At 46.2% G+C, this 26,455-nt stretch overlaps 1 protein-coding gene across 1 annotated transcript; it reads right to left on the minus strand.

Moving 5' to 3' along the window:
• Positions 1–1,221: 1,221 nt before the first annotated feature.
• Positions 1,222–25,733, minus strand: FFAR4 (free fatty acid receptor 4). Its single transcript, XM_004607359.2, has 3 exons — positions 24,839–25,733; positions 14,975–15,103; positions 1,222–1,841 (listed from the first exon to the last, which is right to left on the minus strand). The coding sequence occupies exons 1-3, from the start codon at positions 25,403–25,405 to the stop codon at positions 1,452–1,454; spliced, it is 1,086 nt and encodes a 361-aa protein (XP_004607416.1). The 5' UTR covers positions 25,406–25,733; the 3' UTR covers positions 1,222–1,451.
• Positions 25,734–26,455: the final 722 nt, after the last annotated feature.

The raw sequence follows: 26,455 nt of genomic DNA on the forward strand, positions 1-26,455 counted from the left end.
ACCTTCAAGAGATTATTTCTCACATTGATGCCACCCACCTCCTCCATATTTCCCATCTTTTTATTTTTCTATTTCAGAAGTCACCTAACAGGTTTCTATTTTTATTCTTGCACACTAATGTTCATTCCCTGCACAGTAATATTTAAAGCATATCAAATCTTATATCCAACTGCAAATTCCCTATGGTTACCATATTTGGGTACATAATGGCCTCCACCATTAATCACTCTACCCTGTTGTTTTTGCAGTAAAATGATCACATTGTTTTTAAGTTTCACATAGTGGTCACACTTTACTTTTTGTAAAAATATGGCATGAAATCAACAATTATGTAGTGAAATGCAGTACCCTCTCAACACAGGATAAATTCCTTGTAGCAATATTCCAAGACCTTCATAATTCAATCCTTATAACTTCTCTGGATTCAGCTGGTGGGCTCTGGTCCCTTGGTCCCAGGACTAAGCACAGAGCCCAGTGCAGAGGCAACTTAGTTTATATTTGCTTTGTATCGACCATCTTCTTTTTTTTCCATAAATATTCTGGTCTCATCTGCAAGCATTTGTTTTGCCTCAAGCCCATTCCCCTGGGCTCATATGACTGAATCTTTCTTATGACTGATCTTTTGACCCAGATATGACCTTTTAGATCTTTCTAGGTCTCTGCCATCTCCCATCAAGATTGCCATCAGTTTTCTCCCTTTTTCATGATGGCATATGACGTACGAACTTCTCTATAGTGTTCCTGCTCTTCATTAGTAGAAAAGCAAGCTCTCTGAGGACAGGGGCTCTGGCTGCCTGGATGACCTGCCTTTTTGTATTCTCAGGACCCCAAAAACACTAATGGACCACAGCTTGTTCTTAAGACGCACATGGTGGGTAGGTGGGAATGTAAGAAATTAGATATGTCCTCACCCTCAGTTTTCTTTCTGATTTCTCTATACTACTTTCTCCTAAGGGGATTCATAGCATTTCATACAAATGAAAATCAACTTACCTTTGATTATTCCTTCTAATTCTTCAAATGGTATTGACACTAATGAATGATTGCAAGGCTTTTACAAGTTCAAGACAGTGACCTGGTGAAGGCCCAATGATCCTTCAGAGGGTAAACCTGGGTCCTGAATCAGGTGCAAGACTCACTTCAGAAACCAGAAAGGTGTGGCTTGGTCGATAGGAGATGTGATCGCTGAGCAGTTATAAATAAAAATTTATTAAATGCCATCATATTATAAACACACTGCAAAAGTTCATATTTAAGGGAACTCATTAAAAGTCCTTTTGTAAGGGATAAAATTGTTACGCTGATCACCCCTTAATTTACAGGCACTGTAAATGAATTTTTGCGTAGGTTACATTTTCATACAGTAGGGTGTTAGAAACAAAGGTCCTTTAATAAAAAACATTCCTGGGCTTGCCAAAGAGTGACAGGTTCTGCCTAAAGAGAAACATGAGCTAGTTGGAAATAATAGATAAATCATTTCTTCGGACAGACGTGTCTGTAAACATGGCTCCCTTTTCTGAGAAGAAGAAGCAGTGAAAAATTTTCCTCCATTCGTTCCTGAACAGCGACATGTTATAGAGAATGGGGTTTAGGGCAGAGTTGGAGAAGGTGAAGGCCACCACCCAGAAGAAAAGGGATGGCCAGATGACTAGGTCTTGCTTGAAATTCTGGATCAAGATGAGGAGGATGGTGATGATGATGGGACTCCACATGATGAAGAAGGAGACCATGAGCAGGAAGAGGGTGCGAAAGAGCCTGAAGTCCTGCTGGGACACTCGGATCTGGTGACTTTCCGAATATGCCATGTTCACGGTCAGCCTTCTCCTTGATGCCTTGGTGATCTGTAGGAACACAAAGCAGGGCTGGAGTCACGATTCACGATACGAGGTCAGGACATGGTAGAGGAGGGGTGGGAGGGGGTGGTTTAGGGAAAATAGAGGATCCAGGAGTTGGAATCTGCCTTCTCCATTGCACAGGGTCTATTTCTCCCACTGAATGTGGTGTAGGACAGGAGAATGCCCTTCTCAGAGACCTGGCACTTTTCCTGTGAGATGTGCTGGAGCAAGAGACCTCCTGAGAAATAAGACAGAAAAGTACCCACATTGTTAAGAGAGTTGATGAAGCCCAGTGAAAGCTTGGCCTGGATGGCCTAATGATGGGTATGCGTCAACAGGAAAAAGGTACAGCTGTGGTGTCAATGATCCAAATGTGAACGATCCAAAATTCAATTGTGAAAACTAATTTCCAAGGTGATAATATTGTGTTGGGGAGGGGTCTTTGGGGGCAGAGAAGGGCACAGGCATCACAGAGACCTGTGGGACATACAGAGACAATCTCTCAGATTTTTGATAAAAAATGATAATGGCCCCTGATGTCCGGGGACACGTACCTGGGCCCAGGTAAGCTCGCCTTAGATTCTCTCCTGCCTTTTAAAGCCATTTTTGCAATTGAGTTGGATCTTTCAGTTCTTATATGATTGTAAGAAACCCTTCAGCAATAATCATCAGGAAACTTTAAAAATGGAAGCTGATTACATACAAGCCTTAGAAATTTCACAGCAGGCGGGGACCATGGGGAGATCAGAGAAAGACAGAGGGCCTGGGGCCTATATTTCCTGGGGTCGAAGGGTAGAAAGTCTGAGGCTTCTCAGGCTACTCTTTATTGGTGCATCCAAATGATGAGTGGCGATTCAAAGTGGGGAGAAAGACAAAAGAAAAAAGACAAAGTAAGTCTCAACTGACCTACTCGGATCTAGAAAACGAAAGGACCCTGGGGTGAGGCGGGCCATGCTTGCTTAACTTACCCTCTCTGAAGTGGGTGCCCCTTTGACCAGGATGTCTGGGCACCACAGGCTTAGAGAACTGGGCAGAGCCCTCACAACTGGGGTGAATGCCCTTATGAAAGAAACCTAAAGTTCCCATGCCCTGTGACCACACAGTGAGGGGTTGACAGTCTGATCATGCCTGTGGTCATGGGAACCCTCGACGCCTCCACAACTGTGAGGAATAAATTGCTAGAGTCTATTAGCCACTCAGCCTGAGGTGTTCTGTTAGTGCACTTCTAAAGGACTAACAGGCACTTTTCATCTGTTGTTACCTTTTGGAAAGAACTAAAGAAATAATCCTACAGCAGCAATGTGCACTCAGGGTACATAATCAACAATAGTACAAAATCAACAGTACAACACTGAAGAGGATGGAATAAAAGTGTAAGGCCTCAGGGTCAGGGGAGAGATAGCAGAGGGGTGAAGGCAGTTGCCTTTCATGCAGCTAGCTGGGGTTGGATCCTCAGCACGATGAATGCCCCTCTGAGCCCTGCTAGGAGTGATCTCTAAATACAGAGACAGGAGTAAGCCTTGAGCAATGGCAGGTGTGGTCTAACCATTCCCTTGCTTCCATCTTCTCCAAAATAAGGCCTTTGGGCCTCCTGGTCTTTTGCACTGTCCATTTATACTCTTTCCAAGTACCAAAAGTTAACAGTTTGGGGCAGTTCTTCTAGAAATATTCTCCTCCCCACAAATGCCTGGTTCTAGAATCATGAGCATTTGCACATTTGCTTTGTCCACCAAAGGAGTCATAGCCTGGTCTTCTTGGAACCTTGTTTTCCTTCCATAGCAGCAGTCTCCATGCCTGTTCCTTACCAGTCTGGAGAGGAGTCTGCTCATTGCTGTTACATTTTAGTAGTGGTTGTGGAGATTCCACTGGGTGCTCTTTAGCACAATTTATCCAGCTTCCTGTTGACGAGCTGTTTATTTAGTCATGTGTGGAGCAGGCAGGGCATAGGTCTTCGTTGATTTGATACTTGTTCATACTTGTCTCTTTCTAGACTGGGGCGACGTGGGGGATGCAAAAGGGTGAGGTAGATAGGAACACCCCTCCCTTTCCTGGGCTCCTTTCTTTTCTCTGGGACTATTGAAAATGTATCATTGTCTGATCTCAGGCTGCTGAGTTGGGGCTACAAAAGGCAGTAAAGCAGTGCTCATTTATTATGGCAGCTGCTGCCAGGAGACCTCTGAAAATGAAGGTGTGACTGGGCAGTGTCCCCACCAATGCTTGGGGGAGGATACTGCAAGGGGAATGACATGTTCATTGGCAGAATCTGTGGCACCACTACCCAGCTACACTGTAGCCTCTGAGTAGAACCAACTAGACAGGGACAGTCACCTCACATGGGAAGCATGCAGTCCCTTATCCAAGAGAGGGTCACTGACAGAACAGCCCGTTCTTGTTCTGCATTCTGCTGGCGAGATGCTAGCTTTAACTTGCCCGTGAGAATGATGGTCTAAAATAAACAGACATAGCCGAAAAGTAGCTTTACTGATAAGCTAGAGATGCTGAGCAGAGCCCTGCAGTGACGTTTGCTGAAAACTCCAAACTGTTCAGTGCTCCCTGTTGGCCATGCACATCCCTTGGTGGGGTGACTGATCTTCGTGTAATTGCAAATGCTGTCAGTGGTCCACGCTCCTAATGCTTCTAACAGCCTCTGGTCCATGGTAGCAGTGAGCAGAGCCGGCATTCCAGCAGAGGGACTGAGGGAACAGGAGGGTCCCCAGCTATATGGGTTTGGAATGGCAATCTGGACTCTGTTTTGGGGAGACCCTGAAGACCCCCCCCCACACCCGCCTCTGTCAGTTAGAGGTCTGGCTTCAGCCTCAGTCAGAGAAGTGAGTTTTAATTGGCAATGGGAATTCTTGCCCAGAAAGGCCCATCTACTGGAACAGGTTAGACAGATAGAAATACACAAGAAGTGTATTCTTGTCCCTGTCCCAGATGAACACAGGCTTTCTGGAACAAGCTTATACTGGGTAACATCTCTGCTGGAGATGCTAAATGGGGTCCAGAGTCCCAGGAGCACCTGCTAGCTCCTTGGGGGGTTGTACACCATGACCTCATTTAAATGCAGATCCAGAGGCATTAGCTCTGGGAGGGGCTGAGGATGAGTCTTTCTAAAGAGCTCCCCTGCCTTCATTAAATATCCAGACCTGCTGGACACCTTCATTCTATAGGACAGGAAGCCAGTGCCGCTAGAGAGGTTTTAGCCAAGCTGCTTTGAAAATAGGAGCCTCAAAGGCACAGAAGTGGAACCTGTGACAAAAAGATGGTTCTGCTGTTTTTTCAGGGTGCAGGGTGCTGAGTATGGGTGGGTCTGAGCACCCTGGCAGCTGCCCTGGAAATAGATTCAGAGCCTGCCCTTGGGCCCTATTGCAGTTGTCCTCTGGTTGCAGGCAGAAGGCCTGCAGCCCCCCCTCATAATTTCCTCAGCTTCCACAGAGTCAAGAGATTGGGATGGGTGGGGGGGAAAAGGTAGTTGACCCACTGTGTGCTGTAGCCAGTACCAGGTACCTTGGCCTGTTTGGTTCCAGGCTGAGACCTTTTAGGGCAGAAACCTGATTGTCACCACCACATCCCAGGGCCTTGTGAGTCACCTCATTTAATTAGTCCGCCCACGTGGGACCATATACACAATGTCTGGAGACTTGTGGGGCCTCATTTCTCAACCCTCAGGAGCTCCTTCTTCAAAGATTTCTTGAATTCCCCAGAAGGGAAGTCATTAGACACAATGAGCATCTTTGGGAAAAATTAACCCCAAGATCAGAATGACTGCAAGTATTCTCCACAGAATTCCTTGTACTAGCTCATTAAAGGGGAGCTGAATTTGGTGATGAAATGAGAGTTCTTGCTTACCACGGTGCGGTAGTTTCAAGTCCCTGCTGGAGTGAAGAACAGAGCAAAAGGTGCTGCGTGAATAGACCTCGACAGGAGCGTGGCTGAGCTTGATGTGGGGCTCTCTGTGTGCCAGGCATGGCCCTATCCATTTGTCACAGAAATTATCACGATAATCTTCACAGCTGCGCTTGTGGTTTGTACAATTATGATTCCCACTTCAGAGATGAGGGAATGAAATGCAAGTCATGTGCTGGAGGTCACTGCACTGTGGGTGGGGCGTCGGAGCTCCCAGCTGAGGAAGGCCAGCTCAGTGGAACTGAAGAGGAGCTGGATCGTACAAGGTCCAACAGAGCTCCATGCCTGCCCTTCCACTACCAGCCCTGCAGGGTGGGATCCAGACACGACTCCCCCCATCTCACACAGTTCATAGTTCTCTCTCACAGTTCACATGGGCACAACCATGTGTAGAAATGGCATGTAGAATCAAAGTAAGAATGTGTCATTCAAATGACAGCTGGCTATTCTGAAATCTCCGTGGCCAAGAGACCTGAAGAGTAAGAGTTGGGGAGTGTGTGTGTGTGTGTGTGTGTGTGTGTGTGTGTGTGTGTGTGTGAGTGTGTGTGTGAGTGTGTGTGTGTGTGTGTGTGTGTGTACAGTGACGGCGGGGAAGAGGGGTTTATGACACTCTAATGCTCACATACTCACAAGGTAGGCTGGGAGTGGGGGATGCTGGGCAGCCCTGTGATTGCCACACCCCATTGCTCTACAAGTGGCTGACAATGACTTAGTGAATAGACAGGCAAATGGTGTGATTCATGGGCCAAGTGAGTGTGCTGTGGTTGGTTTTTTTTTAAAAAAAAAAACACTGAATAATTCTGCGCTGTCTTTTTTGTCCACAGAGCCCATAGATCACTGGAGTGAGGAGGAGAAAGGGCCCACTGGAAACCAAGTGTGGTTCTGCTCCGTTTCCACCCCATCTCTCCTCACGTTGGAAGCTAGGAGTCCTCAACCGTTTATCCTAGTTTGCAATGCCTCTGGCAACCAGTTGGCTGCTTCACCAGCTTTTAGAGGAAACTAAATGCTCAATTACCTTTAGGGGACTAACTTTAATTCTGGAAACAAGTCTGTGCAGTACGTTCGTAGGTAAATAGGAGCTGTCCTCAATCTTCTTTGGGGGAAAAATGATGGAAACTCAAGCTGAGGTGACTCGTTCAATTCTCATGATCAAATAGAGGAAGAGGGAGGTCAGGGCTCATGGGAATGTGGACCTCAGTCACAAGAAAATAAAACTCAGATGCCTAAAGGGCTGGAGCAATAGCACAGCGGGTAGGATGTTTGTCTTGCACGCGGCCGACCCGGGTTCGATTCCCAGCATCCCATATGGTCCCCTGAGCACTGCCAGGGGTAATTCCTGAGTGCAGAGCCAGGAGTAACCCCTGTGCATCACCAGGTGTGACCCCCTAAAAAAAAAAGCAAAAAAAAAAACCTCAGATGCTTAGAGCACCCCTTGGATATTCTTATTCTGGGGGTCTGAGAGAGACCCAGAAATTTGCCCTTTTCATCAGTTCCCCAAGTGATCCTCAATCACCTAGAACAACAAGGTTTTATGTGGCCCCCCAACCCCAAAAGAGACATTGTTTTTATTTTTTGTCAGAAGAGTCACACTCAACAGTGTCCAGGGCTTACACCTGGCTCTGTGCTCAGGGATCACTCCTGGAGAGACTTGGAGTGCTGGGTTCAAACCCAGGTTGGTCACATGCAAGGTAAGCACCCTCCTTCTCTCTCTTCCTCCTCCTTAAAACTGTCTTTTGGTCCACAGCCAGCTCCTGCTGCCACCAGAGAAATGGCCCAGCTTCACAAATGATCTTGGAGAGATGCCATTATCCCACTGCGGGGCCCAGATATCTGGAGACTTTGTGTGATGGGGGACGAGCAAATTCCCTCACTGTCAAAGGCCCAGTGCTCCACCCATCTGCATCCAGTTCCCTCCGATAGAAAGAATTAACCCAGCTTCCCAACTGACATCGAAGAGACTCTGGCTCCTGATCGTCTTAACTCTAAAGCTCCTGAAGCACACAGCCACATATGTGGCCATGCAACATCTGCAAACTTCAGAGAGCTGACACGCAAGTAGAGAAGAGAAAATTAGATGGTAAAGTTGCTTAGAAGTCTACTAAGCTCAATGCATGAAAACAACACAGAAGGCTCAACTATCACCTAATAGACAAGTAAATCCTTAGACAATGGCTTTAGTAACACCATCACTTGGCATATGTTGTAACAAGCTATATAAAGTAATAATTTTGTGCCTGCTAAGATAGGAGTTAGGTGGGAAACTGGGGACACTGGTGGAGCCAAGGTCACATTGGTGTTGGAACTGAGGTCATATTGGGTTGGAACTGGTGTTGGAACACTGAAGACCTGAAACAACTATTGTAAATAACTTTGTAAATCACATTTAATTAAAGTTTTATACCTCCCCCTACCCCCCAAAAAAGCCCTATCTTTTGGAGACTTGCTGCCTTCACACCCACATGCACATCTAAAATCAGTGAGAAAAGCTTCTCCTTACCTCACACCTGGGTGGAGGGGGGCAGGGAGGAGAGAGTAAGGAGGAGGAGGAAGGAGGGGAGTTCACTGGGGGGGAAGGGGGGTAGGGGCTTGGAAGGGGGGAGGGGCTGCAATGTAGATGATTCCTCTCTGACCCAGCTGGGGTCCCTGGGCTTCTGTCAGGAAAGTCTCTGGTTAATCAGCAGTCTCACTTAAAATCCTGTCAGAGGTCCTCACTGCCTGAACATCTTCAGGGCCAGGCCCACTAAAGGTATAGAGGGAAAGGTGTGGGTGCCCTTCTTAGCGTGCTTGCATGTTCAGTGGAGGCTGACTCCAGTTCTCTGAGTTACTGAAGGGTTTTTTAACTTCAAGCCAGAAGCATTCAACGTGTACTTCTTAACTCCCCAGGATGGAGCAAGCATTCTCACAGGGCTGGACAGGCAGCAAGAAGCAAGGCCACCCTGGCGCGCCCTGCACTGCGTGGAAGGGGAACAGGCAGAGAAGAGCAATAAATGTACTGACTGGCACCAGGGTGGAAGCATCTCCTGGTGCATGGCAACCGTTGCTGGGTGATCATGTAAATCAAGCCTCAATAGCTAGCAGAGACAGCCTGAGGGAAGCACTGGGAGTGGTCTGGAGACTATTTCCCTGGGAAGCTAGATTGGAAAAGGCCTTGGAAGATGAATAACAGGCCTGAGTCACAAGGAAAGAGGAAGTGAGAAGCAGAGGGCACAGAAGACTACCAGCTTAGGAACCAAAATGGGCCCAGCAGAGAAAGGTCTAGGTGAAGATGATTCCTCACTGACCCAGATGGGGTCCCTGGGCTTCTGTCAGAAAACTCTATGCTTAATCAGCAGTCTCACTTAAAATCCTCTGTCAGAGGCCCTTCCTGCCTAAACATTTTCAGGGCCAGGCCCTACTTCAGGTATCAACGAAAAGATGTGTGTGCGCTTCTTAGTGTGCCTGCATGTTGAGTGGAGGCTGACTCCATTCCTCAGAGTTACTGAAGGGTTTTCCAAATTCAAGCCATAGACGTCCAACTTGCATTTCTTAAACTTCTAGGATGGAGCAAGCATTCTTACAGAAGTCGACTCTGCAGCAAAGGACCCAGGGGAAGAACCCCAGGCCTTGCCCAGGGTGGAAGCAGCTACCAAAGTGGGGCTTTTAAAGCATTTTCTCAAAGGAGACTCTTGGAGCACCATTGCAGAGGGAGTCGAGGGTGGAGCACCTTAATGTTTTCTACTCACACTCATTCCATGTTGCCCGAGATAATTTTATGATCTCAGGTATATAAAATGCAAATTAAACATTTTATATACCTGACAATGCACCATAACTTTATTTTTAAACAATTTTTGCGTGACAACCTCCCTTCCTCCCACTTCCAGTTTGAAAAGCCGTCTGGAGTCATGACCCACAGTTTAAGAAGCTATTATGGTAGAAACAAATCCTGTTTACAGGGCTGATTTTACTTGTAGGATAACACAGCTTCAGGTAGTTTAGGTTTATTGGGTTACTCCTATTACAGTGCTCCCATTCCTCTTTGTTTATTTGTAGCTTCTTTCTTAGTGTTCTGTTGACTTGCAAATATTGTTTTTCTCTTCTCCTTCAGTCCTTTGCATAGTTTATTCAGAGCAATGTCCTTTTTGTATAGACACAGGAAGACTTAGCAAATGCTATGCTTTTATAACCTGGGAGTCACTTGACTCTACATGATATTTTCCTCCTGGGCATCTGTTCTCTCAACCTAAGCCTCAGCTGCCCTTACTTCCTAGCACCCCCAAAAGCAGGGTCCCGGAGGAGGGACGAGACGGACCCAGGGCAAGCGTGAGTTGTGTGCTACCCTGGCATCGAGATGGGCCTGGCCAAAGTGCCTAATGCTTAACTATAAGTTAAGAGCTTGATCATGGACAAATGTTGTCATGATCCAAACAGTGATAACTAGATTTGGACCCTGCTAGGGTTAGGAGTGATTAATCTGGCCTGAGTGTTGTGGTCGGAGCCTGTGGCAAGATGTTGTCAGGAGAGCTGCCTTGCAAGCCTCAGTGTATCTCTTGCTATGTCCATACAAAAATAACTAGTATTAAGATGTAAATAAGTGTTTGGACTAAGGAAAAGAAAAAAAAAAAACCTTAAGAGTGAGGAAGGGCTTTGGAATGCCCTGCCCTGGGAAGGGCTTTTTTATGTTGATTTTGCTACCTGGCTGGGTAGAGGGCAAGGTGGGAGAGAGAAGTAGGAGGAGAGACTGAGAAACTAGAAAAAGGCAGCAGTTGATCCAGAGAGAGGACTGAGCTGGGAGTGCGGGAAATGAGAAAGATGGAAGATTGAATAAACGGTAACTAATCAGCAACCAGCTTGGTCCTCGTTCTTCCTTCCCTGTCCTTGGCCAATGGCTGTCCCGATCCAGCCCATACACAGCGGTTCCAGAGCACCGAACATGGGAGGTGAGACAGAGCCGCCCGGAGAGCCTGCGAGTGCACGCGCCCTTCGGCGTGCTTTAGTTTTTTACTCCTGAGTAGGTTCCTAAAGTATATTTGCATAATATAGGCGCTGATAACTCCTGCAGCAAAGAAACTGATTTACTTCTGATTTACCTAGCATATACCCCCCCCCACCCAGCTCTGTCCCCAACTCATTTGACCATAGACTTTGACATCTAACATCACCGGAGTGCTAGAGAGCACTTTAGGGGGAACTCAGAGGAATAACAGAGCAGGGCCATTTGAAAGCAGCGATTCACTGGTCTACAGCTGATGCTTAAGACAGAGAAAGTAGTGACTAGCGATTTGACTAGTGACAAAAAAAGACAATTTTGACTAGGTGGGGGGAGGCAGTGTCTACAGATGATTTTCTAACTGGTCTCTCTGAATATGGATAATTAATTTTAATGTTTGATTGATTTTACAGTTATGTCCTTCACAGAAAAAACTCAGCAGAAAAGCTGATCCCATCTCCAGGTTAGGAGTAGCTTTGAAAGGATGCAGGGTTCATTTCTAGGGCCTATTCAAATTCTCTGCTTTCAAGAGTGATAGCACAGAGGATAGGACGTTTGCCTTGCACGCGGCCGACCCGGGTTCGATTCCTCCGTCCCTCTTGGAGAGCCGGGCAAGCTACCAAGAGTAGCCCACATGGCAGAGCCTGGCAAGCTACCCGTGGTGTATTCGATATGCCAAAAAACAGTAACAACAAGTCTCACAATGGAGACATTACTAGTGCTTGCTTGAGCAAATCGATGAACAACGGTACTACAGTGCTACCTGCTTTCAGGGCCATCACCTTGGCAGATCCAGTGTTGCCAAAGGAAGACTAATGTCATTGTCTTTCTTGGAAATGGGCAATGGTCAGTTTCGCCAATGGGATGGAAACTAATCTTTTAAAAGTCTTATATTTGCATGAACCTTCTGATTTTCCACTTTCATGATGATTATATTTACACTCTTATTTTATTGCACTAAAAATCCACTGAGGAGCATCTGGTGCTAGGGAAAATTGAGGCCACATTAGTTACATGACCGGCCTAAGGTCATCCAGAAATAAAGCTTGGGTAAGAATCTGATCTTACAACTCTGTCCAGTGGTTTTCCATTCCCCAGAGGTAAAGGCTCTGTTGGCCCTTTCAATAATGCTTCAGCAAGGCCCTGTTTTAGGGCTGGGGATAGAGCAATTAACTAAACAGTCTCTGCCCTAATGGATTGTGATTCTAGAGGGTAGATCAGATGGCAAACAAATAAACATATGCAGGGGAATATGGCAGGGGTGGGAAGTGTGTTGCCCAGAAATAAGTCAGGATCAAGAACAAGAGAATGATAGGGACAGTCTCTGAGAAATGGCCTTTTGAGAAAAGACCTAGATATGAAGTAGAACAGTGATCTGCGAAAATATCTAAGAAAGATCCAGGAGAGAAAATGGCAGGTTCAAAGGCCCTGAGGTAGCAGAAACATTGTGAGGAATGATCCCAAACCTATTGTGGACACTTGACAGGGGAGGAGATGTGGTGACAAGGTGGCAGAGGTCAGGTCATTCAGGACCTTAAAGATGAGAACTTTGAATTTTATCCATATGTAAGGAAAATAACAGGCTCTGATTCATGTCCTTGATTAGAAGCACTGTTTTACAATCTAAAATCATGACTGATATTTTAGTTCCACAAGTTATCATGAAGTCTATAGCAGGCAAAAAGGAAAACTGGCCAAGGTTCTATATGGAAAGCATTTGGTTCCTTGGTCTCCCTATGAACTTTGGTTAAGATGTAAATGTTTTCACCCCTCCCAGCCTGCCCTTCTCAATTGACAGGACTGTGTTCTCACCATGTTCCAAATCTCAATCCTGCTGAGATCTCAAAAATCTCAGCAGTCCCTCCTGAAACAGCTTTGCAAGAAGGTTTGGAGGAACAGCTTGACCTGACAATAGCAGGTATAAAGGAATCATCCATTGGTATAGACAAGGTATGAGTACAAGGTACTATTTCATATGTGATATGTGAAACACCATATATCACAAGAAAGCATATCTCTTCTGTATATTTCACAACCATCTCCTTTATTAGAATGGTGATTGCCATCCTCCAGGTGAGATAGCTGAGGTTCAAAGAAGGCAAGCAACTTATCCAAAGACACACAGCACGTGATTCAAAGCCAAGTGAGTAAAATAATAACTTTTACATTTCATTCACAGAGGTGTGAGATGTGAAATAGAAACAATCCTTTCATGTCTTTCTGACCCTTTGTCTCTTCTCTTTCACCTGTTTGTGTGTGACCTTTTACATTTGTGTAGCACTAAAAAGTTGCAAAGTGTTTCCACACGTTCTACTTTAGTGTCAGTGCACCAAGTAACAGTACCCTGGTCTGTAGCCCCTTCCTTTTCTAGATAATGTAAGTGCTCACTTTTGACCAATCTCCACACCATGTCAATACTTCACACAAAGCAGACCCATGACAAATGTCTGAGAAACTGGGGTCCAACTACTTACGGTTTGTGTGCATTTGGATAAGTTACTTAACTTCTCTGCAACTTGATTTCCTCATCTACAATCCTATTCGAATTAAATGGGTTTGTTCCTGGCACACTCATATTTAACAATAATGTTGTTAAATAATTTAAAAATCTGTTCTAGATTTCTCTGCTTTTTTTCTCTTATTGCTTTCAACATGATGATAAGAACTATCACATAATAACATATGCACATGCCAGGCCCAAGAGCAAGCCCTTTATTCACCTTCACTCCATGCCTGAATCAACCTCCTTTCTTGGAACAAGCCCCAGACATGGGCTCCTGTGGGGTACAAGTAACTCGCTGGGAAGAGAAATGGGAATAACATGGGAGGGAGTGGAGGATGTCTGAAAGAAACCACAGATTAGTGGACCCAGGCAAAGGTTGACCTAGTTTAAGTTCTGTACATCTAAGAAGATTATAGATCCTCTGTTACAAAGAAAGGACCTTGAGAGTGATCAAATGGATAGCAGGGTCTATTGACACCCACTTCTACATGCTTTTTTGGTCAGGTGCACCATACTCTACTATTAAACCAACATTCAACACCTGTACACGTGAACCTCTGTCCATGCTACTTGCCTGGCTGAGAAATAAAGAAGCTGTCTGGGGGCACTGGGAAAGGAGAAACAGGCTGAGGTCTTGTTCATATCTCTACCAGGATCACTTCCTGTTTCAGCATCCTTTAGAAAGTCACATTCTCTGGGAATAGGGGCATTAATGATGGGAATGTAATCAAAGGGACTTTTGGTCATGTTCTGGCTCCCATTCTATTCCAGGCACTACTTTTGTGTGACTAACTGCTGAACTGTACATGTGAGCTGGGTGTGTGTTTCTGTAGGCATATTACACGGTAATAAAAAGCAGCTAGAGGTGTACATTCTCTATCACTGCATTGCTATTTGTGACAGGGAAATAATGTGCTCACTCCAAAAGCCCATAAAACAAATGAGGGCACATCTGCATGACAGAAGACCATGAAGTCATTAAAGATAATAAGGCAGATATGGAGATATGGATGCTGATAAGAAAGGATATTACAATATAATGTTGGGCAAAGGAATCAAGCTACAGGAAGTCAGAACTATGTCAAATCTGAAAACAAATAAAACATTGACTTGAACTATGGCACATTGTTGATACTTGGCTATTTTATATAGTTCTTCATGAATATGTACACATATATTCCATATATTAGGGCAAAATGTATATGAGAAAATGATTTGAAAACCACACTTTGAATGGTCAATAGTGCAAGTAGATAGTTTCTTCATTGTACTTTTCAAAATGTCTTTGAAATTTTAAATAATGAACTTGTATTACTTTAGTGATGAGCAAAAGACAAAAAATAATAACAAAGATTATAACTCATTTAAAAAAAAGAACAGATTCTCTGCACCCAACACCACACCCTTCTATTCTGGGTGTATGATTTTTTTTCTCTGTGTTTTGTGGTCCACTTCACTTCTGGGGTTTCCTGAAACTCAACTGAAGATGTGGAATTCCTTTATTCGGGGGTGGGGAGGGTCTCTTCTCCTCTCTTTTATTTTCTAAATAAAAGTATTTCGCTTCAAAACCAAAGCACCAAACCCTCATTCATGAGTGTTGCTGAAGGATTGGATGCGTCCAATGTCATTCCAATGTTCAGAGAGCATCAAACTAGATGTGGACTGGTGTGAATACTAAGGTAATTTCCAACCCAGGAATGCTGATGCCATCTTTTATGCCCTGAGCCCAAAGGTCAGTTGCAACAATGGAAGCACACATACCTGTAAAATTTTGGAGTAACCAATCACAATGAGTAATCCTGGCACCAAGAAGTTCACAGTAACAAATAACACATCCCAAGAGATTTCTCCAGCAATGTTGGGCCAAATCAGTGTGCAAACTGGAATTTCCTAGGAAAGAAAGAGAGCAACTTTAAGTGTGGATTTTTTTACTGGGTCTGCAACTCCAGGTCTGGTGCTTGCTCTCTCCATTTTCGTAGACTGTTTCAAAGAAACTTGGATCCTTCTCTTCCTTTATTTCACAGTTGGGAAACTGAACCCTGAAAGATTCTGTAGTGATAAACTACATGCAAGCATCTTAAAAACCAAATATATCAAAACATGCCGTCACATTATGTACACTGAAGATGGCGGGGTCTAGGTGAAGACCAAACACTCACACTACTTTCAAACATTGAACACTTCAGGCTGCATCGGAGGAAAACATAGCTCATTCCTTGTCAGTCCCAGTACCCAGAGGGTAACACTGGCCTCCTGGGGTGTCTCCTCAAGAGGAGCACACGGCAGCCCTCAAACTAGACGCAACTACAGCTTTCCAACACTAAAGATGCTGAACATGGGGTGAGGGTGCTTACTGAATAGTTACTAAGAACTGTTGCAATGTATTTTTCAACATATAAATAGGTCAATTAAAAGAGCCTCTATCAAGAGGCTGGAGAGATAGTACAGCGGGCAGGTAGCATGTGGTCAATCTGCATTGATACTCAGCACCACATATGAGTGATCCCTGGGACAGCCATATTTTTGTGGTCCTCAAAACAAAAAAACAACCCCTCCCAAGAGAATCTATCAATCCTTCCATCTCTCTCTCTTTCTCCTTGCCCCCAAACACAATTTTTCGTACCTCCATGACTACAATTTCAAAACTATTCAGAAAACAGGTTGCTTCAAATACTTCCATACTGTAGAACAGGCTTTTTTCTTTGTTTGGTTTTGGTTTGGGGCCCACAACTGGTGGTGCTCAGGGATGGGTTTCTCAGTATCAGTGCTAGGAATCTCCGACATGCAACACACTCACACCAGCCCTGTAAGCTTTCTCCAGAGTAGATATTTCCCCACAAAACAGACAAAGTCTTTCCCCAAAGAACAGAATTTTATGAGCATATTCTGTGTAGAAATACTATTTTTGAATGGATAAGAAATCTTTTACCCTTCTTGTTAAAAATGTCATTTTGTTTTTGAGGTAGCATGATTAAAATAGTGTTTCTATTTATGCTTACAGTATACAAAGTTACCACACCTCCACCAGCATCAAAGTACCCAACACCTTCCATCAGTGTTCTTATGTCACTTCTGGTAAGTCCCTTCCTTCCCTCACTCCATTTGGTAACCCTCAGTTCTGCTGTTAAAGTCCAACTTTAATCCTTTTCACTGGATTAAAGATAAGGAATCTTAAACAACAACAATAACATCCAGAAGTATGATTATCGTCCATAGCATTAGTCATTTGTTCAACCAAATTTTTTTTTTTTTTGCTTTTTTGGGTCACACCTGGCGATGCACAGGGGTTACTCCTGGCTCTGCACTCAGGAATCACTCCTGGCCGTGCTCAGGGGACCATATGGGATGCTGGGAATCGAACCCGGGTCGACCGCGTGCAAGGCAAACACCCTACCCGCTGTGCTATTGCTCTAGCCCCTGTTCAACCTATTTTTATTAAAGTTATAATGAGCAAAGAATTTTTATCATTTCTTAATATGTGCATAACTGGGTGAACAAACTCCAAATATAGTTAAATCATCATGCCCTTCAATACTAACAGTCATTATCTAATATTTAATTGAGCATTTATCTGTGCTGAGCAATAATATCTAATATTTATTGAGCATTTATTCTGTGCTGAGCAATACTGCCTGCTTTATCTCACTGAATGCTCACAGCAACCTTAGTAAAATGCATTGCTATGGGGCCAGAGAAATGGCTTAGTAATAAAGTGGACACCTTCTGTGTTGGAGATACAAATAAAATTCTTTAAAGATTGTTCTTTCTCCCATTACATAGCGAAGAAAACCTAGACTCAGAAACATCCTTTATAACAAGAGTTAATTTATTTGTTTATTAATTTATTTATTTTGCCTTTGGGGTCACACCTGATGATGCCAGGGGTTACTCCTGGCTCTGCACTCAGGAATTACTCCTGGTGGTGCTGATGCTGGGAATCGAACCCAGGCTGGCTGCAGCCCTTAACAATAGTTTGTAATACTAAAATTTAATCCTTTTGAAGCATGCAATACTTTCCTCAAAAGTTAAATCATTTTGGGGCTGGAGCAATAGCACAGTGGGTAGGGCATTTGCCTTGCACGTGGCCAACCCAGGTTCGATTCCCAGCACCCTATATGGACTCCCAACACCCCATATGGTCCCCTGAGCACCACCAAGAGTAATTCCTGAGTGCAGAGCCAGGAGTAACCCCTGTGCATCTCTGGGTGTGACCCAAAAAGAAAAAAAAAAAAAAAAAGTTAAATCATTTTAAGAGATAACCAGGATTTACCAAGAAAACTGTAAGGTAAGTCCTTCCGGAAACAGTGCTTTCATTATACCTATGCTCTGAAAAGGGATGAAGATGTTGATTTCTTTTTTCTTTTCTGTTTTGTTTTTATGGCTTCCAAGTACATTGGGCATTTCAAACTTTTCTTCCTCCTTTCCTCTCCTATTCATCCCGATGGGAGACTGTTTATCAGTTCTTCCTACTTTTGGTGATTGGAAAGAAACCACATCTCATAAAGATCTCGTGTATATTGGTAGCAAGATTACCACCGTTTTTAGGTAATCTCTGATTCTGCTTCTACCCAGACCTCTGCCTACCAAAGACCCCCTCATTCCAGTATACCAATAGATAACACATACCAGCATCTCTCCTAGAGCGGCAGTCAGAGGAAATGGGTTTCAGCCTTGAATGTGACTTGTTCTCTACTTCCTATACTTGTGATGGAAGAATGTACAGGTAGAGGAGGAAAATCAGATGAACCCAGAACCATTTCTCAAAACCACTAAGAGGTCACAATGTTTTCTGAAAGTCTTGTCTAGAGCGTCTGCCAAAACTGTCCCAGATTTAACAAAATTTTGTAGGAAATTTCGGAATAGAACAAGTCACTCTCCCTGCTTTAGGGACAAAAAGGCAGGCCCCTAAACAGTAGACATAGATGCTGGAGCAAATGCGCCTGTGTGAACGAACTAAAACGTGGCTGTGCGTGCTCTCACACACAGAAGAAGGAAGACTGGAAGGACAGACTCCACAGCTAACACTGTCTGTTTTTTAGTCAGTTTCCAGTTACTTTTATTATTTTAGCTTATCTAGATTTTCTAAACTTTCTACAGTGTGTTTATATGACTTTTATATGAGTGGGAGAAAGCAGTGAAAGTTCATTTTGAAAAGAAAACATCCTCAAACATGAGACATATTGGCCTTATAGCTTAGTAAATCTGACCTAACCCAGCTACTTTTTCTTTTTTCCTTTTTTTTTCTTTTTGAAGTAAAACAGATTTTATTTGGAGGTTTTGAAGGGAAGGAGGAGGAGAAAGTGGGATAGAGTGGAGAGTAACATGCTCAAGAGAGAACCCGGGCTTCTCAAAGGGCGGAGAGAGCCCCTACACACATCTCAGCAGTAGGCCTGAGAGCATGAAAGTACGCATCTCAAGAGGGGACAGATGCAGGCAACACATGTGCTCAGGCACCACATGTGCTTGGCCACTTGGGCACAAGCAGCACATGGGCTCGGGAAGCATGTGTGCCACCAGCCACTTTTTCAACAAAGACAATACACTTGTCCCAAAAAACCATCCCAAATGTCATGATCCCCATGACAATGCTCTTTCATTTATTTTCAAATGGCCGCACACAGCAGTGCTGAGATGTGGGGGGGTGCTCCTGGTGGCATGTTGGTGGAGGAAGAAATGCACACCAGGGCTGTGCATTCCCACATGTTTGGAAAACTTTGTGGTGCTAAGGATTGATCTCAGAGCTTCACACATGCCAGGTCTGTGTTCTACCACTTGATCCGTCTTCTAAAACCTGTTCTTTGACTTTTTGATTTGTAGTAATGAAAGTACAGAGTTTGATAAAGGTGCAAGATAGGACCACATGCATCAACTAAGAGGCAGTGAGTGGCCGGTGTAAACCAAAAGACTGATTCATATGCTCTTTTGAAGTTCCATGGTATCATTGATTCAGTACACAATCTATTCTCATTTTAAGAAAGAATTTTAAACCAGGTACTAGGCTCACTGACAGAAATCTAACTTGGCAGTATAATTTTGTGTCTATGAGAAAAGCCATTTGACTTTAGTCATTTTGAACTTTGGTGTCTAACTGAGAGGATAATGGAGGTGGGCAGAGTCATACAATACTCTGTACTCCTGCACGTTTGAAATGGTTCTTGATTTAAAAATAAAAAAAGGGAAATTAAAACCCCCAAAGTGCACAGCCTGTTCAGTTACTGAGCTACTGAACTGGGGCTGGCAGAGTCAACAGGAGTGTTCCTGCATTCATTTGCACAGTTCTCAGGGACTCAAGCCACTGAGGTCACCATGAGGATGGGCACCGCTCAGCCCTGGTCTTAAAGAAATATGACGCCACATCACCAGGGAGAGACACTGCAGAACGTGGGAAAAGGCTGGAAATGCACAGAAAACTATAGAAGGACAGAGTTTCACCTGGCAAATGTACTAGGGTTGGCATTTTCAGAAAGATAATACAGTGGGTTCAAGTGCTTGCCTTGACTGTGGCCAATCCTGGGTTGATCCCTGACACAGCAAATGGTCCCCCAATACCACCTGCAGTGGCCCAAAAGCATCTTAGCACAGCCTGTGGTGGCCTCCAAACATAAGAACAAAAACAAACAAAAACAGGAAAGGGAAAAGCAACAGGCAGGATGGAACTCACATAGATGTGCTACAGTGTGACTTGCCTTCCCATTCATTTCCACCTCTCTGTCACATCACATCACTTTCTTCACTCAAGCGATACCGCAATACACACTTTCCTTGTTCTGAACCCTAGCTCCACTCTCCTGTTCTAAAGACATTGCTGCAGGATGTCTCATTCATAGGCATTCACATATGGTTCCCTTTCATAGGGACCTTTTAATGGTTCCCTATGAAAGATCCTACCTCTAGCAGTCAAGAACTCCGGAGCCTGGATGCCCATCCCAGTCCTGAGTAGTGGGCTTGATCTCCTTCCCTCCCAATTTAGCACCTCCTGCCATCACGTAGGCTTTCTCCTCTGCTGTAAAGTCCCCCCAGAGCCCCACATCCTTGCCAGGCTAACTTCGCATCTTCACACTCAACTGGGATATTCTTTTATAACAGTCCCCTGGGGGTGGGGACATCTGTCTTTAGATACTGCTTTTCTGATTCCAGATGCTTCCTGAAGTGTCCCCTGGGGATGCCCTCTCACAAAAGAAGGGGAAAGAGAAGGAGGAAGAAGAGAAGGAGGAGGAGGAGAGAGGAGGAGGAGGAGGAAGAAGATGAAGGAGAAGAAGGAGAAGAAGAAGAAGAAGGAGAAGAAGAAGACTTCAAGATCATTTTAGGAATTGGAAATTTTGGTAGGAAACCTCCTCTCCTATTAGCTTCCTAACAGAAAATAAAGAAATGTCAATGCATGATATTTTAAAGATATCCTGTACTATCAACTGAGGCCTGAGTGCCATGGTTGTCTCCTCAGCCAGTGCACATGCAGGAGAGATAGGGCAGTGATACTGGCTGGTGTTTAACCAGAGCAGAGCAAGGCTATGGGACTTATAAGAGAGTGAGAACTTTAAGACCCTCTGAGGACTAAATAAAGGAACCTCCTGATGAGGATGGTGATTTGATCACGTAACTGATAGCAGGGGCAGGGTAGAAAGGAGGGAAGCTTCGCAAATGTTTGTGCAATAAGGGGCAGCACGTTCTGGGCAGGGTGAACTGCAGCAACTGCCAAGGAGGGTCAGGGGCCTACCTGGGCCACAGCACACACAGGCAGGAATCCGGCTGGAACACGCCGAGCTCACCTGGCTGACACATCCCTGTTGCTAGGCTGTGCCCACCCTCTCAAAATGGCAGCCTGTTATTCCACAGAGATCCAGAGACATGCACTGTTTGAAGACTATTTAAAATGTTTGCAACCAAAGATAAGGAGTTATTAATAGCTACCAGTGCTGGAGCACTGAACTGTGTCCATGCCAGGTGTTGACCCACTTACTGAAGAGCACGAGCCCCTGGCAGTCCCGGGAGGCAAATTCCGTTAGCATACCCATTTTTCAGGTGAGAAAAGTGAGGTATGGAGAGCCAGGACAACTCACTGGTGTCACACAGCTCCTAAGCGACAGAGAGAGGACTCGAACTCAGAATATTGGACCGTACAGCCCACGCTCCTAATTACATTTCCCCCCCTTAGCATGTTTAAACACAGCTATCATTTCCTTCTCTCCCTTCAGTGAAGTCTTGGGGTGTTGACTCATCTGGAGCTACCAGACACTCACCCAGGACCAAATGGACAAGGGGCAAACATTGTTCCTGTTTAGGGGGGTGGATATCAGACAGCAGGTCTCAGACTCTGGAAATGCTGCGAGTCCTGTCGTTCTTGGCGGGGGGATCCAGTGTATGTTTGGGGGTGCTGGTTCTTCTCAGGCTTGGTTTATTAGACGAACCTAACAGAACATGTGCCCCTCATCCCAACACACATATTTAGAGCACAAATGCAAGGGGGTGGCGGACTCTAGAGCCCGGAAGTTGGGGTGACTGAGAGGCCAACCCTCTGCAAATCATTAGTGTGAGACTCAGGGCTGACTCAAGAGACGCTCCTTCAGCTTTGTTTTAAAGAAGCCTCACTCCTCTCCTGCCCAATTTCCAGCAGAGCATTCCATTGGGCTGAGCTCCTTCACTCAGAGACGTGTCCTCCGAGTTCAGAAATGGGCACGTGTGAATACTCTCCTTGGAGCAATAGCACAGTGAGTAGGGCGTTTGCCTTGCATGCGGCCCACCCGGGTTCTATTCCCAGCATCCCATACCATATGGTCCCCTGAGCACCACCAGGGGTGATTCCTGAGTGCAGAGCCAGGAGTAATCCTGTGCATCACCAGGTGTGACCCAAAAAGAAAAAAAAAAGGGCAGGTGTGTGGGGGGCAGGGAAAAGACGAAGTATAGAGAACTGGCAAGGCTGTCCCTGTTTTTCTCCTTATCAGCGCTCCTGCCCCACCTCTACTGATCTTAGGGGCTAGGGCAGCTGCTGCCAACTCACCTGGCCCCCAAACTTGCCAAGAGCTTTGTGATTCCATTTTCTCCCATGGCTCTTGAACCTCAGGAGGCATTTCTGCACTTGAACAGGAGCGTGTGTGAGCACGGTGGCGTGTGGGGCTGAGGGAAGGCCTCACGGCAAGGCAGATCTGGCCGCTCCTCAGTGCTTTCAGGGTCCCCGCCCACAGAGCTGCCCTCCAGGGGTGACAGGCAGAGGGCAAACCAGGTGATTCTGAGTGGCAGCCTTCTCCTTCAAACCTGGAGCTGCATTTTCATCTGCCCTTTTCGCTAGAAGCTGACCAGAGTCACCTTCCCTAGCATATTTGCCAGTTAAGGTAGGTTGTACCAAAAATAGTTACAAATAGGAAGAGGCACAAAACACATATCTAGAAACTTAAGATACCCTTAAGGTCTGTCTAATTGACCATTAATTCGCTGAACCTCACCTTTCTGTTTTGTGAGGAAAGAACAAGGGAGAAATCAAGTCTTTAAGTTCTGCTTTTAAAATTACAGAAAGACTATCATTCAGTAAGGAGGATAACTTTAAATTTTTTTTAAAAAATTTAATCTGATGGCAGGACTCCAGGATCCAATGATCCCATTGGACTGAACTCTGGGCTCCCACTGTTTCACATGTGTGTGGTCCTGGTGTCTCCAGGGAGAGGACACTGGGACTGCCCACTCAGCACCTGTCTTGCCTGCCTCTGCCACATGCACCCCACAAGCTCAGCTAATCCCAGCTTTGCTGTCCCCTAGGTGAGACCTAGATCTCCTTTAATCAGTGCCAGGTTCTACCACTTAGTCATTCAAGGCCTTAGAACCAAAGCAAACATAAAGCCTCATGATGTACACAGAAAGAAACCCTTAGGAAAAAGACATTCAGTTTACATTGTGTTGGACAGAGAAAGAAAGGAAGAAAGAAGGAAGGAAAGAAAGAAAGAAAGAAAGAAAGAAAGAAAGAAAGAAAGAAAGAAAGAAAGAAAGAAAGAAAGAAAGAAAGAAAGAAAGAAAGAAAGAAGAAGGAAGAAAGAAAGAGAAAGAGAGAAAGAAAGAAAGAAAGAAAGAAAGAAAGAAAGAAAGAAAGAAAGAAAGAAAGAGAGAGAAAGAAAGAGAGAGAGAAAGAAAGAAAGAAAGAAGAGAGAGAAAGAAAGAGAGAGAGAAAGAAAGAAAGAGAGAGAGAGAGAAAGAGAGAAACTGTGTATATAGGACCCAGATTCCTACACAATCACACACACACACACACACACACACACACACACACACACACACATCTTGTGGGAGAGACTGACCTCTCGAAGCCACCCTTGTGCCCAGGATCTAGAGCGGATACCCAGGGGACCAACAAGTAAAGGTAACGGTTCAAATCACCTGCAGGTGGCATCTCCTTCCCTCTGGGGGCCTGTGGCTTGTGCTGGTTTCCTCAGAGCCCCCCACTTTCCCTCCTAGCCCCAGGTTTGAGCAGTGTGGGTCCTGCCTGGGAGTGGAAGTGGGGGAAACCAGCAACCTGGGCTGAGAACCAGGCCCTTGGGAGGCTGAGCTTGAACCAAGGCTTCCCCCGCACCTTCCTGCAGTTTGTCCCCCCACCCCCAGGTCCTTTTCCTCCACCACTCCCAACCCCCACCCCACCCCACCCCAAGAGGCGCCCACAACCTCACACACCCGCTGAACTACCATGAGAGGAGTAGGCTGGGGCCCCTGCCTATGATCCTGGACCGCAGCAGGCCCCTGCGGGCCCAGAGAATGTCATCTAAACGGAACCCTTCCCACGGAACCCTTCTCAGATCGTGGACCTTCCCCTCTAATAGTAATGACAGTGCAGACACTCTGCCCAGAATAAAGCTCCCGGGCCCAACCCTTGGGTGCTGCGAAACATTTCGGGCACCCTGGATCCTTTGAAGCCACGCACCCGTACCCGAGGTAAGACCCCGGGCTACTCTCAACTGCATTTCGAAAATGCCTGGGGCTATGGAAGGGGAAGTCGCAAGCCCGCTGAGGCAGCGCCAGGCTTGCTGCAGCTGCAGTGACTCGAATGCCCTTTCTGGCCCTGCTCCTTCACAGGCAAACTGCCCGCGGGGCCTCAAAGCTGCAGCCCCACGCAATAGCCTGCACACAATCTACTGAGTGAAATCTCAGCTCCGCCTTGAACTAAGGATGAGAAGGTTTGGGCAAGATTTTATTCCTCTGGGCAAAGTCTCACTTTCTTCTGTGTAAAGTGTGTAGGGGAGAGGGGGTAGGGGGGGACGGGTGGATAATGAGAATAGATGCACCCAAAGAGAACGCAGAATTGAAGATAGTGGGATTAGCCGTTCCGGACCCCCGACGTCCCATCCAACTGCCTCCCCGTTTTTTCGTTCTCCTTGCTCTAGCCACTGAGCTTTCCAGGCATTTGGGGAGGGGGGACACTCCACTGAGTGTTATTCTGTGTTAAGTCGCAGGACCTACATAGCAGGATGGTAGTGAAACCCGAAGAGCCAGAGCGTCCAAACGTTCTGCACCGTGGTTGGGAAACCACCGTACCCGGTTCATTTTGTTAATCCTTATCCCCAAGCAAGCGTTACCGTCGGGTTCCGGCAGCCCTCCGAGAACCCGCGCCCCTTGCCCTCACCCCTGCATCCCCAACAGCCCGGAGTTCACCTGCTCGGCGCCCGGGAGCCGCTGCTGCACGACGTGGAAGAAGACGCAGAGCGGCAGCGCGGCCACGGCCGAGTAGCCCCAGATGAGCGCGAGCAGCGCGGCCCGCAGCCGCCGGCCGGGGCCGCGCACCCCGCGCTGCAGGCGCACGATGCACACCATGCGCTCCAGGCTGACGGCCGCTAGCGTGAGGATGGTGACGCTACCGCTCAGGCTCATCACATAGAAGAGCAGGTGGCAAGCGACGGGGCCCAGCAGCCAGGCCTCGGTCCAGCGCACGGCCAGCACGGGCGGGATGGCGCTGGTGAAGAGCAGGTCCGCGCAGAAGAGGTTGAGCACCAGGCAGGCAGTGGTGCCGCGGCGCCGTCGGCGCGCCACCAGCACCAGGGCGCACACGTTCCCCAGCACGGACACCGCGAAGATGAGCGCCAGCACCACCGTCTCCACAACGCTCAGCACCAGCCGGTGGTCGCCCTTGACGTCGGAGAAGAAGGGGAAGCGGGTGCGGTTGAGCCGCTCCAGGCTGTGCGGGGGCCCAGGGCCCGCCGCCCGAGCGCGTTCAAGGTACATGCCCGGCGCCCCGGAGGCCCGCTGCCCTCTGCAAGAGCGCGCATCAGGGAGGTGACGGAGCGCCAAGGCGGGGAAAGAGGGAGGGAAGCAGTTGCGACATTTCCCCTCTGGCCCCCTCCTGTCCACCGAGCAGCGTCGGCTCTGGGCTCTGGGCGTAGTGAGCTGAGTCCGGGGCGTGCGGGAACAAGGAAGTGCCTGGCGACAGCAGCTGGAAATAACCCGGGCTGGGCGGTAGGTGGTAACCCAGGAAGAAGAAGCTCTGGCCCCGGGCAGGTTCCTAGCGAACCAACCCCTGCCCCACCCACCAGGAGTTCCCAAGACCGGCTGGTGTGCCTTCCACTGGTACCCAGTTTGGAAAAGCCTTTAGCCCTCCGATATAACTAAAATGGATCTAGGGGTGTCCATCCTGCAATTTGGAGATCATTTTTTATTTGTGCTCTCTATTCAGGATTCCCTAAGGAAGCTCCCTCTGGTCAGGATCCTAAAGTAGCTTGTCATGGGCACAATTTGGGGGTGAGTGTCTGTACATTGCTAAATAACGTTCAACTTGGGGTGGAATATTTTGTCTCTCTGTGTCCAGTTTTCTTTTGTTTTTTTCTCTAATCTGTTCAATTCATTGGATGATTGCAGTGTTCATATAAGCACACTAACAGACTGGACACAAAGTAATTCATCCATGAACTCTTCACATTGTTAGTTACTGCATTTATAACACATGTAAATTTTGCATTCTAAGCAATGATGTCAAATGTTTTGCACCAAATGACAAGATGAGTGGATTAAGAAGTTATGATGTAAATACATATTAGAATGCTACTTAACAATAAGAAAATATGAAACCATACTTTTTACTACCTCTTGGATGGAACTGGATGGTCTCATATGAAGCAAAATAAGTCAGGAAAAAGACAAAGAGCAGATGATCTTACGCATAGGTAATAAATAAAGAAATGAAGCAAGAGAATAGACAATATTCAAAGACTCTAAGAACAGAATTGAGGTTACCAGAGTCGTTGGAGGAGTGGAGGAGAAGGGTCTTCTTTTCTGTGT

The sequence above is a fragment of the Sorex araneus genome, chromosome 11, assembly GCF_027595985.1.
Source record: "Sorex araneus isolate mSorAra2 chromosome 11, mSorAra2.pri, whole genome shotgun sequence".
NCBI classification, from domain to species: domain Eukaryota; kingdom Metazoa; phylum Chordata; class Mammalia; order Eulipotyphla; family Soricidae; genus Sorex; species Sorex araneus.

Bases quoted from the DNA above. Each gene is read 5' to 3' on its own strand.
- FFAR4 (XM_004607359.2), bottom strand. From the start codon at position 25,405: ATGTACCTTGAACGCGCTCGGGCGGCGGGCCCTGGGCCCCCGCACAGC. The intron at 15,104-24,838 runs GTGAACTCCGGG...TTTCTTTCCTAG, and splicing joins GGCTCCCGGGCGCCGAGCAG to GAAATTCCAGTTTGCACACT. The intron at 1,842-14,974 runs GTATGTGTGCTT...GTGTTCCTACAG, and splicing joins GTTACTCCAAAATTTTACAG to ATCACCAAGGCATCAAGGAG.